Source organism: Mugil cephalus, chromosome 21 (assembly GCF_022458985.1).
Source record: "Mugil cephalus isolate CIBA_MC_2020 chromosome 21, CIBA_Mcephalus_1.1, whole genome shotgun sequence".
Classification (NCBI taxonomy): Eukaryota; Metazoa; Chordata; class Actinopteri; order Mugiliformes; family Mugilidae; genus Mugil; species Mugil cephalus.
The window spans coordinates 14,127,053-14,141,678 of NC_061790.1; the positions used below are offsets into that span (position 1 = coordinate 14,127,053).

General features: G+C 44.0%; 1 protein-coding gene across 3 annotated transcripts in view; it reads right to left on the reverse strand.

The window, feature by feature from the left end:
• Window positions 1-14,626, reverse strand: part of LOC124999051 (1-phosphatidylinositol 4,5-bisphosphate phosphodiesterase beta-1) — a 117,902-nt gene that overhangs the window by 47,843 nt on the left and 55,433 nt on the right. For all 3 annotated transcript variants that reach the window (XR_007111131.1, XM_047573795.1, XM_047573796.1), the window contains exons 4-5: window positions 3,722-3,862; window positions 2,602-2,681 (exon numbers count right to left, since the gene is read on the reverse strand). Coding sequence is in view for 2 of the 3 variants with exons in the window: in XM_047573795.1 (XP_047429751.1) it covers window positions 2,602-2,681; window positions 3,722-3,862 (221 nt within the window). In the remaining variant the exon portion in view is untranslated. The remainder of the gene's footprint in view (window positions 1-2,601; window positions 2,682-3,721; window positions 3,863-14,626) is intronic.

A 14,626-nucleotide genomic window follows, 5' to 3' on the forward strand; every position in this document is an offset into this window, starting at 1 on the left:
ATTGCTCAGCGTCTCCTCTTCTGTGCAACTCGCCACTTTTCTCTTTCTCCAGTTAATCCTAAAGCGGAGTGAACGGGGAGTGCGTAGAGGTGGTTCAGGCCTAGAAGTACCTGGGTCTACAGCTGGATCACGAACTGGACCGGTCGGCTTACTCAGTGTACAGAAGAAGGTCAGAGCCGTCTCCGTTTCCTAGAAGTTAAGGTCGTTTAATATCTGCTGGAAGCTGTCGGACAGGTTCTACCAGACTGTTGTTGTCAGTGCCCTCTTCTTTGCTGGTCATTGATGCTGGTCATTGATGACTTTAGATTTTTTTACAGTAATATACAATTCAGCACATCTCTCTCTCTCTCTGTCTCTGTCTCTCTCTCTGTCTCTCTAGCTTTTGATAATATGAAGGTTAACCCAGCCTCCACTCTTTGCCTCTGTTCTCCTGACCCCCCTCCACCCGCGTCCATTGATCCTCCTACCTTTCCTCCCACCCAACTGACCCAGTCCCTCTTCACATCTACTAATCCCCTCTTCCTTTACTCCTCTCTCCAGGAACCATCTGGGGTCCGCAGTCTGCCCCGGCAGACCATTAGCTGAGACAGAAGCCCTCGCCCAACTCCTCTTTGACCATCGACGTCAAGAAGCCCAGTCTGGTTTAATTAGACAGCCTCCACAGTCATCTTCTCCTTCGCTCCCATTGCTCACCCCTCGCTACTCAACACGCTGTGGACTCGTTTCTGTGGTGTGGCCTTTGCTAGTCAGGTGCATCTTAAAATAAAAAGCCTGATTTTATGAGACTGATCTAAAACCAATGAACCATTTTATAATAAACAATCTAAACAGCTCAGCACCTCAGTGTGTGTAGATCTCACTGACTCCGGCAGACTACTGGAAAGAACAGGTCTGATTTCCTCCGTATCATCACGAGGGAGGATTCCAGCTCTCTAAAGGCCTCAAAATGTCAATATTGAATAATTCCCAATCATTTATCAGTTTGAGATCCAGGTTCGGACAGGATGGAAGTGGCTCTTCTTCATAAAACAATATCTAATATCAATTTAGAATAAGGGCATTGACAAAAAGGCAGCGCTTGAAAAGGTGTGGACGCACCTTTCTCTGTATGGTTTTATCTCGAGTGCTGCCACAGTTACTTTAAGAAGAGAACTTTGCGACGCACAGGAGTGCTGATCACACTTCCGTAATTTAGATATGCAAATGAATCAAATTGAATTTGATTTATTACCCAGCCTTAAACCACCTATTATAGATGATGGGCCCATGTTTCTTAACATAGTTATCAGAGGCCCTTCCATTGCAAATCCTGTATTTCTAAACTAAATGTAATCCAAGGAGTGTCATTGCTTCTGTTGAACCGAGCTCAAATGAACAGATTGCGGCAAAGTTTGATTTGAAAACATGCTGTTTTGTGTTCAGTTTCACGTCGCTGGGAACGCTGCCCATCCATCGCGGCCCTCAGAAATGTATCACAGCTTTAAGAGCAAGCGATGGGAATTAGCCACATGCAGAGAAACATCAACATCACTTCAGGGATGAAGCCTCCTCATGCTGCAGCAGTGGCACGGCCTTATTTGTAAGCAAGCGGCGCACAGCAACCACTGCTGTGAGCAGCCAACGTGACTGCGAATCCTGCTCTATGCGATACAGCTCAACTCTCTCTGTACTATGTGGTCGATGGCCACTTTTATTGTCTCATAAGTCAATTAGCCTCCTCGGGGGTGCAAGTTAATGGCTCATGTTCGCTGATAAACATCAGACAGCTGGGATTTGACGCCAAACAGAGCCCGAGATATTCTCTTATGAAAAAAAAAAACAAAAAAAAAACAACAACATTATTTCAGATTCATGATTAAGCTCACGCCATATGAGCTTCACTAGGTCACTGGCTGCACAAATAAATCAGCTGTGAACCATTGATCAGCGTGTGTGTGTGTGTGTGTGTGTGTGTGTGCTCCAATAAGGTCAATGTGATGCTGTAAGCCGTTAGACACAGTAATTAGACGGAACCGAGCACGAGCCCTGGATCTGTTTAAGCACCTGCCGTCGCGGCCTTTATTGCAACGAGAAACACAAGCTGCAGCACCGCACCGGTGCACAATCACACAATTTATATACAATCACATATTTACCAGGAAGCGGAGAAGCCCACGGAGAGGAGCCTGGTCATGAACTGATACATATTTCCAGCTGTTTTAGTACTCCTGCTCACTTCCTGTCTGTTTTATCTCTCACTTCCACTGATGTGCGCTGAAGTGACCTTTATAAACATAAACCCTCGGGCTGCCTTGTCGAGTACAGTGCCGGTGCACAGTGCAGCCCAAATATACGCGCACAAGGTGTGTATGTTTTGCAGGGTATAGGATGTTTAGTTGCATTGTGTAAAACAAGAGACTCCGTCATATGTCTCATTTGTCTTCTCCTGCTGTTTCTTTTTATGCAAAGTACAGCACATGGCGGCTGTGACCCTTGTGATGAGCGACAGTTTCTTGGTGTTAAGAGACCTCATTTTCATAATTATCCTGGAGACTGTGGATTTGCATTTTGCGCAGGACGGCATTGTGTTAGATTGTAATGTGCGTGTCTGAGATGACGTACGCTTTCTCAAGGCAGGCCTCTCTGGACATGTTCTGCACCAACAGGTTAGACGCCAGGCTGAAGAGCTCCTCTGCCCATTCCTGTGGTAAATAAAAAACACACATAGTCAATCCCGGAGCAATTTGACATTGATAACTGTTGAGGGCTGAAGAGTTATTATCCTCTGTTGTTGCTACCATGTGTCAAGAATAAATAAAGACATTTGTCCTTGCACATGCAGTTAAGCATGTCAATGCAGCATTTTTACTATTTTATCTCTTTACCAAAACATGTTAAAGTTATATAATGATTATGGACTTTGTAGATGTAGGTATAACAACCATTTTTCCAGATGTACATTGGACAAATGAACGTCTTCATCTTCAGCAAGTGAAATGAAGCTTGGTCAGGCGGAGATCTGACACCATTTCCTCTGCAGAATATTCCACTTCTCCAACTTCTTTTGTAGGCTGCTTTCACAGCCTGCTTTGGTTCACCGTCGACCTGCACAGCTTTGCTTGAATTAGCCGACTCTGACTTACGTCTCATGTCACACCATCAACTAACAACTAGTGCAACTCGAAGTCACGCACGTTCATGCATCACACTGCCTTCACTCTCTCCCACAGACGATCACAAGCTGTTCCGGTACTTCTCCAGTCGTTTGGTCGTTTTTTAACGTCCAAAACGTCTGAGTTCTGAGTACACACTGTGGCAGTTTAATGAAATGAAGCTTCAACCTGACTGAACAAATGATGAATGAGAACTCAGTGATGCCTAAAAAATAAAGAAGATACTAAGATAGTGATCGTGTTCTTACTCTGCAGCCTTTTTTTTTTCATAATTTTAATGAACATTTGTGACATTGGGATGAGCAGCTATTGCACAGATTAAATTGGAACTCCTTAGATGAAAAAGAGGAGGAGTAATGTTTTCACAAACGTTAATATACTGTCACTTGCCAGTTCATTAGGTACACTAGTGAAACAGTCCTTCAGAGCTGTTGACTCAGCTGGGTTTTTATTTTGGAGGATGTGGTTTGTAGTACTATTGAATTTTATCGTGTGGTGATTAAAAATGTCAAAATAAATGTTCTTTTGATAATATGCAGTGCAAATGGCTATTCCATTCCAAATTTTACCTTCGCAATCTCCTCCTGGAAGGCCATGAAGTTCAGGTAGGTGATGTTGACCATGTCCGTGCCGCTCACCACCGTCAGCATCCTGTTCTCCATCTTCCCCGCCAGCGTGCTGACGTCCAGAAGCTCTCGCAGCTTGGCTTCCTTGAGAAACAAAATGCAAAGACGGGAGCAAGAGAGGACGTTGTGAAAAAAGATCAAATAGAAGAGACCCATGAAAGTCATCAAGGGAAGGCGGGAGGCGCATTTTCATATCAAAGGTGGTTACAATGATGTGGGGCTGGCTTCAAACACATCAGCCAGGGGCCTGCATCCACAAACTAGCAGCCCAAACAAAACTTCAGTGGAAAAACTAATGACATAAAACAGGCCACGGAAAAAGACAAGGAATGCTTTTTTGAGGAAGTCAGAGGCTGTACTGCTCTGTGTCATGGTATTTTAGTTTGATGTACTGTAAATTCACACAAAAAAATCCCCTTTGGATGCACTAAGCTGTAACAAGACCTGTTAGCATGATAGCAGTTTCAGAGCTCACACCTTGTCTAATGGCTTATTCGCTTGATTAATGAGAGGTCAGCTTTCTGACTCAGACAATGCAAGGAGGGAGGAGGAAGGCTACAGCCCCAGTGAATCTAACTGGGACTTGAAGGGTCCACATTAGAGGCTATATCAAACAAGGTGGGCTAAGCAGGTCTGTGACAGGAGACCTTTTCATTTGTGGACTAATTAATGGAGCATTAAGAGAACGACTGGCACACTATTTACAGTTTCAAAGCATAGAAGTCGGCAATATCTCTACAGGCGATTTATGGTGTCATTTATTATATATTAATGACCCCATGACAGCTCTCTAAATCCTGGAGGATTTATGGTCTTCAGACTTCGCTTGCTTGAGCTTGGATAACATCCTCCAGCCTCGTCCCATTCTCATTTTAAGGCAAGAAACTACACCATAAAGTTCTAGTTAATCATGGGCTATTACATAGTTAAAGAGAAGCACATTTCATACAGAAAGCTGAATGATGAATGAAGCCATGATCCATATTCTCCTTTCATTTTGTCGACATTTTTTGGAATCAAATATTACATAAATCAGCCTTTGAATTATATGGAGAGCCCCTGTTAAAACTGGAGAAACGTTCACAATTTACCATGAAATAAAGCTGGAGAATTTGGTGTATGCAGGTGTTAATCAGTTGTACTCTACACTCACTGGCCACTTTATTAGGTACACCTTGCTAGTCAAAGGTTGGACCTCCTTTTGCCTTCAGAACTGTCTTAATTCTTCATGTCATACTTTCAACAAGGTGTTGAGAGTTTGGACCATATTAACAAGATAGAATCACACAGTTGCTGCATATTTGTTGACTGCACATCTATTATGTGAATGTCCAGTTCCACCACATCCAAAGGAGCTCTATTGGATTCAGATGTGGTGACTGTGGAGTCCATTGGAGTACAGTGAACTCATTGTCAAGAAACCAGTTTGAGATGGTATAAGCTTTGTGACATGGTGCATTATCCTGGTGGAAATAGCCGTCAGAAGATGGTCCACTGTGGTCATAAAGGGATGGACATGGTCAGCAACAATACTCAGGTAGACTGTGGCATTTAAACCATGCTCAGTTTGTGCTAAGGGACCAAAAGTGTGGCAAGAAAATTACCCCCCACATCATTACACCACCACCACCAGCCTGAACCATTGATACAAGGCAGGATGGATCCATGCTTTCACGTTGTTTACGCCAAATTTGCAGCTGATATAGAGGCTCATCAGACCAGACAACATTTTCCCAATCTTCTATTGTCCAATGTTGGTGAGCCTATGTGAACTGTAGTCTCAGTTTCCTGTTCTCAGCTGACAGGAGTGGTACAGGTGTGGTCTGCTGCTGTAGCCCATCTTCTTCAAGGTTGGACGTGTTGTGCGTTCAGAGACGGTATTCTGCATTCCTTGGTTGTAACGAGTAGTTATTTGAGTTAGGGTTAGGGTTAGGGGTTAGGGGTTAGGGTTAGGGTTAGAAACCTGCCTTTCTATCATCTCCAACCAGTCTGCCCTTTCTCCTCTGACCTCTCACATCAGGTATTTTCGTCCACACAACTGCCACTCACTTGATATTTTCTCTTTTTCGGAACATTCTCTGAGATGGTTGCATGTGAAATTCCAGTAAATCAACAGTTTCTGAAATACTCAGACCAGCCCATCTGGTGCCAACAAAAAAATACCACGTTCAAAATCACTTAAATCCCCTTTCTTCCTCATTCTGATGCTCAATTTGAACTTCAGTAATTTGTCTTGATCACCTCTACATGCCTAAATTCATGTAGAGGTGACATTGGGATGAGCAACTATGCATAAATGCATAAATGAATTGTAGCCATGTGATCGGCAGATTGGCTATTTGTGTTAACTGAAAACAGTCAGGTGTACCTAATAACGTGGCCAGTGAGTGTACTGTATATCCTAAATAAATTAAGATGGCCTTCAAAGATACAGTTTGTACATTTTTGTTGGAAACCACTTCTTGTGGTTCACTTGTCGAGCTGATTATACACACACTAATATGCACATAAGAATAACTAGTAATTTGTACTGCATTTTAAAAGCAATATACACTCATGTGTGCCAGTTAATACACTAGCGAGAACGAATGCATTCTGGTAAAACAGTCCTGAACTAAATCCTTCTTCATCACAGTTATCACTTTATATTAAAGCAACAAAGGTGGTTAAAGATGTGAACGCAATACAATTCAACATCACACCGGTATTACAATTTTTCTGATATTTTATGTTTTTCAGGTTGCTCTAATATACATACATTTCCAGGACAGAACATGTGTTCTAAATCCTTGTCTATTTTTTACAGAGATACCAAATTGGATTATACTTGCACTGTAAGAACCACAAAATTTTATGTTTACATCTAACCTGGAAGCCAGCCCAACTTCACCTGCCCACGCGATCTGGAGAATCAACAGGAGCTGCTCATAGTCATAGTTTACAATAAAAAAATGTTATCTGTGTCACTTGGAACACGCCCAATAATGACAGGCAAGTTTATATCTGCAAATGCAACATTATCTCATTAAACTGGCAGATGCATAAAAGCATAAAAAAATCTCTGTGAACCCCTAAATTATTATCTCTGGATTTGGATTTGCATTTACTATGTCTCTTCAACTGTAAAATATAGGACAAAGAAGACCAGCCAAATCACAACAACACCTCGTGACCGGTCATAACAACACAGGACACAATGCTGTCATTAAACTCACAAGCAGCTTCATTAAACCGCGGAGATCCCATGACGATACTGCAACCGCTCAGAAAAGCTTTTCTAATGAATGCGCGTCTTTAACTCCCGGCCACCTGCATCATCCTACAAGTCCAGCAGGTTGCCGTGAGAAGTCTGTTCAGTGTTGTAACGAAACACTGGGCGCTGGCAGCGGTCCAGTTCCCACAATGAAAAACTGTACTCTGTATTCGATGGAGGTAATTCTCTGTGAAAAAACCTGACTAATTTTAGCAAATATATATTTAAGCAGCTCATCTTTGGTACAAATCATAACAACAACGCTAAAAAACAACAACCTAAAATGCCTCGGCGGGTGCAAGGGAGGAATAACAATGATCTTCTCTCCTTTGCGGCCTGGTACGCAAGTGGCATACAAAATGGTAGCCCTGGCTTAATTAACACAACAAAAAGCTCTGTAAAGGATTTTGCAGTGAAAGCAAATGAGCTCCCACTAATTTAACCAATCAAACAAAGAGCATTGTGTCCTGTGTCACACTGATAAATGTCCTCTACACGTCCCTCACGCCCCCCAATCAAATTGTGCGGCTTAGTGGCGCCCGTTATTATCGTGCTGAACTTTTCTGAGGCTATAAATTCCCTCTATTGACGAATCTCCCACTTCTGTCTGCCCACATCCTTCTGATGCAGCCGAGGGGTTAGTTACTGAAAAAATATGCGGATAATTAATTGTGCATTCTGTAAAAAAAAAAAAAAGAAGGTCTTCAGTGTCGTATGGGTTAGATTTACGCGGTCCTGGCCTTGACCGGCAGCCAGAAGAAGACGCGCACATATGGACGGGAATCCATCACTGTCCACTTGTGCATTCAGAACACCACCGGCTTCATCAGTCAAAGTATAAAAAGCCACTTCCAATTTGCTAAAACATACGACAGCGAAACACCCTTTGAGGAAGGCTCTGGTAGATTGCCAGAGAAGAAAGCCTTCTGAGAACAGACGAGTGAGACGCGTACTTCATTTATGACAGCCGGGCCACGTCAGAGCAGCTTGGTACTGTTTTAATGCCGCTTCTAACCATTAGTTGAACGTATAGCCCATCTCCTATATGTAGTCGCTGCTCGCTCACTGCACTTACTGCTCATGAGATGGATAAATATCAGTAGTTGTGCAGGGAATGAGGAGAAGCTGGGAGAGGCAGCGAGGAGGGCACATAATACAAAAAGAGAAAAGGAAATAAAACCATGAACAGAAAGCAACGGAAGGAGAGGAGGGGGCCTAGCCTTGTGAGTGAAATCTAATTTGTGCTGGTGCATTGTGGGAGCCATTAGAGGCATGCCTGAGGTCCCAGTTACCACAAAGGCTCGAGATTTAGAGCAAAACCGGGAACGGAAGGGTAGGGGATGGGATTGGGGATGGTGGCGCGGTCGAGGCATACCTCAACTGGGAGAGTTTAGCCTTTGTGAAAGACTGACGCATGTGAAAGTGTGTCGCACCGCTACGGTTCTGAGAAAACGTTTAGTCTGGCCATCCACGGTCAGTGTGTCAGCATGAGAAGCCAGGCGCTTGAGACTCAGGTGGAGCCGCAGCCCCGGGGAAATACAGAGGCTTTCTCTTCCTGCTTGAGTTCGTCACAAGGCCGCCACACCTTTCACCGGCCGCGCACGCTAACTGTGTCACACTCTGTCGGGCACAAGGAAAGGATTCAGATTTGCAGAGGGAAATCACACCACACCTTAGGTCATTAAACCTGCAGCACGCCACCTGTATAAACTCACAACACGGCGGCTCGGACGCACGCTCGCTCAGATCGAGACACGCGCACAGTCACATGCATGCGCGTGTGTGTGTGTGTGTGGGTATGAATATACACACTCGGGGACATCACATCAAAGCAAATGTCGATATGAAAGATTGATGATAGTCCAACTACCTACACACATGCCACACTGCGCTGCAGGATCTGGAAAAATTAGATCTGAAGTTAATTCTCAAGTATTTTGTGATTGTCATTTATGCAGAGAGTGACAGGAAATGTGTGGGGAGAGCTATAGTATACAGCTTTAATTTTCAGCCACTAGGGAAACCTGCAGTAAGAGCATTTACGATAACCATGTGCCGTCTGTCGGGCTGTAAGTTGTCTGATGCAGAGAGTCCTCTCTTCCAGTTATGCCACTCAACATTTTAATGCAACGCAGATTTGTGAAGCAGCAGCATATGGAAAACTAAAACCAATGCACAACAAATTAGAGGTAGTTATGGCTGTACTCTGAACCTCCAACCTGGTGTTGGACAGGAAGCAGTGGGAACCGTTTTTGTGAAGTGCTTTAAGAATACATACTGACACTGTTGAAATAATTAATTAGGTGTCAAGGAGCTTTAATAAGTGAACAGTGCCTCTGTCAAGGGAAGTGCTGACGGCGTGAGCGCTGACGAGACTTACGGTTTACAGCATGCCGTGTTACAGAAAGCCATTTTGCTCGGTGCCTCGCAGCCGTTGCACTTTAGTTGACCCTGCATGACTGCGAGGCAGCTCCGTTTTTTTAAAGCATAAAAGATATTTAAGATTTTTTTTTTTTTCCCCATGCTTTTAATTTTGAGTCGGGCTGTAAGTGACGCATGACCGAATGCCTTCACAGGAACCGTCAGAATATAGCTAGGAGTAAAACGGAAGAATTTGGTGTACGTGAGTGCTAATGAAGTGGACATTTCTGGCTCGGAAAATGAGAATAATAATCACTTAGATCAAAGATATAGTACGAAATGTGAAACTGCAATTAGAAGCTAACGTTTCTGGTTAGAGGGTTCGGCTAGTAAATATCAGAATGAAAGCTCATTAACTGATGTCTTACAGTAAGACGATTATTTTTTATGGTGTTTAAATATGCTAATTCAGCAGCACGAACGGATAATCAAGAAGGCGTTTGAATTTTAGGAACATTCTGATCAGATTACAACTTCCTGACCTGTAAAAGCTGCTCAGATCTTTACATCACCCTGACATAGTAGTATGTCAAAGATTTCCCCTTTGTCATGATAATCAGCCTATATTCTACATATATTTTGATAACTTTTAAATATATGGTATGCATATTATTTTCATTGGAAACCACATTTTTTTTCTTTTTTCCAAAACATTATGTGCAAACGCCGCATACAGCACTATTAACTAATGTGCACTAAAAAAGTGCTGTTTCAAATTCCGCTTTTCCCACATTTTACCACAAGATGCTCGGCCGCATTCTTAAATTTTCACAACGGTTAAATGTGATGTGCGCGCCTGCTTCCCCGTGGGAGGAAGGACTTCATAAATGCAAATCCAACTTTCAAATCTGTATTCAGAGGAGCGTGTCTCAGCATATGGAGCCATGGCACTGCAGAGCAGGACTGCAGGTTACTAGCAGGGCACCAATGCTCCTGTTGCTGGCTAGCTTTCTTAACTAACAGAGCGGCAAGATGCTGCTGGTGGGGCATCAAAAAGCCTCGGGCTTTTGGAAGGGAATTATGGGCTAGCACGCTGGGGGGTGGTGTGCTCATTCTGCCTCATTACAAAAGTGCGGATGAGTGTTTTCTGTGCACAAATGCGAGGCAAAAGACATTTAGCTACAGCTGGGTGATGATATGCCTTGAGTCAGCTCTCACTTTATTGTAGTTGGGGGTTTGTGAGTGTGCGTCGTTATTTGCCGCTACATGCGCGTTTTTGTTTGTGAGTCACGGTGACTCACAAGAGTCAAAGCATTTCACCCACAGCAAAGCTAATCCTAAGACGACTCCCTCTCCTGGCGATGCAGTCATTTATTTAAGGGGGTCGCGCTGCATCTGCAGAGCATGTTTTAAACATTAGCCACATCATAACTTACGCAGACAGAAAGCACTGAAACATTGATCCCATTAGAAGAAAGAGCCCCGTCTTTCTTGCAAAGCTCCAGCCCCTTCCTGCAAATGGCCTTCTCTAATCACCCGCACGCGTTCACGTGCGCGCGCGGACACACGTGCGCTTTCATAAAAGCCCCACACGTCACATCCTTCATGCGTGCAGATACCTCAGACTGCACAAACGAGATGCCTGCACACTGCGAAAGAAGGCGTTGCTTTATTTCCTCTCATATGAAGGCACTGCATCATGGTTTGTGTTTGCCTTCCTCTAAGAAGAAATAAGGCAACATGATGCATGGGCAATAACGGTAAAATGTAAATTTGACCGTACGCAGGCATCAGATGCAATGTTGTGGTACAATTTTAATCAGAACAGACAAAGGGCATGTCATGGAAAGGACATAAAAAAAGGTTCTGGATAAGAATCATAGTTTTTTTGATTGAAATCTAAAAATATTTGTACATAAATGGATTACTGAAGCCGCACGCAAACGAAAACATTCACGCACACAGAGGCACGCTAGTGACTCAAATCAAAAAGACACATACACTACACGCCCTCGTAGCGCAGAAGTGCAGTATGAGGCATTTCTGCAACACAGGGACAGGATGTAGTTCAGCTTTAAACATTTTCTGCTGATCAAACGATCAGTTCGGCCTGGCCTCAATACCAGCAGCCTCTCGTATGAATATGGGAGAAGAGTCTGGTCCCGCTGCTGCCGTGCACTTTCATATTTTAAACTCCCTTGGTGTGGAAACTGCTTTAGCAACTTTTCAAGCTTTGGGTGAAAACCACAATATGGCACGCAGCGTGCGGCCCCCGCGGATAAGCCGCAGATAAAAGCCTCGCAAACAACCGCATCGCAAACACCATCAAAGAATGCGAATGAGGACGGGAGAGGACGGGACGCGAGGTGGAAGGGAATCAGAAAGAGGGATCAGGAGGGAGCCTTTGATTCGGGGCATCCATCTCCCTCCTTCCTCCGCTACCCCGCTCTCACCCTGTCATCTTGCGCCGCTTCTTTTTATTATTCTCCCGCGTGGTCATAATTCATTTGAGCACTCAAGTGTCAGCGGAGGCAGACCACCACAGTTTCATGAGGCGGAGAATTGCCCACAAGGCCCGGCGCAAAAAGGTCAGCGCTTCGTCAGTCAGCTGTCAGGTGATGCATCGCTGACCACAGTAAGAAACAGGCCACGCACACACTTTAGTTTTGTGTGTGTGTGTGTGTGTGTCGCCTGTAAATGTAAGCCACAGAGAATCTCGGGTAAATGTTTAATGTTAATTTCTTAACATGTGGCGCGGTCGTATTGGCTACGGTCCAAGAAGCACCAGTGAACACAGTGAACCCTGAATTTCTTATGAGCTAAACACTAAGCAGAATGCTTAAGAATGGAATTAGAATAACACAAACCATATCCCGATTGGAGTAAAGCTTTAGCTCATCATGAGCACTCCACTGGAATACATCTGCCAGTGTTGCCCGGTGCTCACGCACTGAGGCACAGGTTGAGGGAACGCGTGGGTGGGTGGAGGTTGAAAGCTCATGTGGACTTAACCATCCCTCATTTTGGCTCTTCAACAGGGGCATTTCATTAACCCCGAAGCAGTGAGACATGAAACGAGGGATGGGGGGGTGGGGTGGGCAGAGGGGAGACGGGGAGCATATATCACGCCATTTTCCAAAATGCCAGCACATCAGCCATAACTTGCGCTGACGGGCGCTCATTTTCATGTCACGGGGAAGTGGCTAATTATCTCGAGACGCACAGTGGAAGTCAGCATCTCAGGCTTTTTGGGGGAAGTGGAGAACTTTTTTTTTTTTTTGCAAAAAAAGAGCAGTTATACAACCGGTGTATTTTCCACATTTTATCATGAATAATCCAACTGAGGACTGTGTGAAGTTATTACAGTAATTCCTCTTTGTGATCAGACTTCATTGTACTGCACAGCCAGACTCATGTCAAAGCTTCATTGTACCTGCGTGCCTGCTGAACCCCGCTCTCCAGGCAAAAATGTATTTGAATTCGTAAGTGGAAGTTTGCTTGACGTTTCATCCGAGAGACTTTGCAGAACCGCTTTTATTCTTCCCTGACACAGAGGTCCAGTAGAGGGACTAAAACATCTTATTTAATTTTCATGAATGCTATTACCGAGAATGACAAGGACAATGAGGCCATCTTCCTGCCAGCCTACCTTGTGTCTCAAAGTTTTGCATAAATACAGAGTCTGGCCAAAAAAAAAGTTGCCCCCTGGATTTAACTAGGCAAGTAGGTACATGCCTCCTATTGGATAATTAGTGTATGGGCAACACCTTGTTTAACACCAACTGATCAACAACGAGTAGTTAGTCTGTTTGGGAAGGGTCAAATCATTGGCAGCAGAGAAAACATCTAAGACGACTGAAGCAAAACTTAATAAAATTGGGTGTCCAACGCATTATTAAAAACTGGAAGGAAAGTGGGGAACCATCGTCTTTCAGGCAGAAATGTGTCCAAAAAAAACTGACGATTACTTTAACCCTTTGATGAAATAAATACAAAAACAACAACAACAACAGAACTAGGACTTCAAAGAAGAAAGTAAGAGCATTCCAGACAAAATGCGAAGGGAACTCAAGGGACTGGGACTGAAGAACTGCATGAGAAACCACTAATCAGTGAGACTAACCAGTAAAAAAAGGCTTCAGTTTGCTAGGGAGCATAAAGATTAGACTCTGGAGGAATGAAAGAAGGTCAGGTGGTCTGATGAGGCCAGATTTACAGAGTGATGGGGCATCAGGGTAAGAAGAGAGGCAGATGAAGTGATGCCCCCATCATGCCTAGTGTCTACTGTACCAGCCTGTGGGGGCAGTGCTATGATCTGGGGTTGCTGCAGTTGCTCAGGTCTAGGTTCAGCAACATTATGCCCAAAGAATGAGGTCAGCTGACTACCTGAATATACTGAATGACCAGGCTATTACATCCATGGATTTTTTCTTCCCACCGACATATTCAAAGATGACAATGACAGGATTCATTGGGCTCAAATTGTGAAAGAGTGGTTCAGGGAGCATGAGACATCATTTTCACACATGGAATCCAGACCTTAACGCCATTGAGAATCTTTGGGATGTGCTGGAGACGGCTTTGCACAGTGGTCAGACTCTCACATCGTCAATACAAGAGCTTGGTGAAAAACGAATGCAACGCTGGATGGAAATAAATCTTGTGACGTTGCAGAAGCTTATCAAAACAATACCGCAGACAGAGGATGCTGCTGTAATCAAAGCCGAGGGCAGTCCAACGAAATATTAGAGTGTGACCTTTATGTTTTTTGGCGAGGTAGTGTACAACGTCTTTCTTTTTTGGTTTTTCACATTTATCTCAAACACAATGACACCCAACTATGGACAATGGCTTATTTTCTGAACGTCAGCTTCAATTTTAAGCAGCTCGTATAACGACGAATTTAAGAATGCTTGATTTCAAGCCCCGAACACTTCAGACAGAAGTTAAAAAGGAAGACAAAAGTCACCTGCCCACTCCCTCAGCATTTAAGCCGAATAAAGCCGCCGATGTGTGACAACTGTTGACAGCTGCGCCTGCAGCCTCGGCCAGAAAATGGCAGAAACTCCTAATTCATTGTGCCACCTCGCATATAAAAACTCTTGACATCTCATTCAGACTGCTGTGTCACTGAAGAGACACACATTATTCGCCAGGAACGTAAGGAATGCTTGACAGCATTTGACTGCAAATCACAGCCCCCTCAATAACTGAATCTTCTGATTTAACTGTCA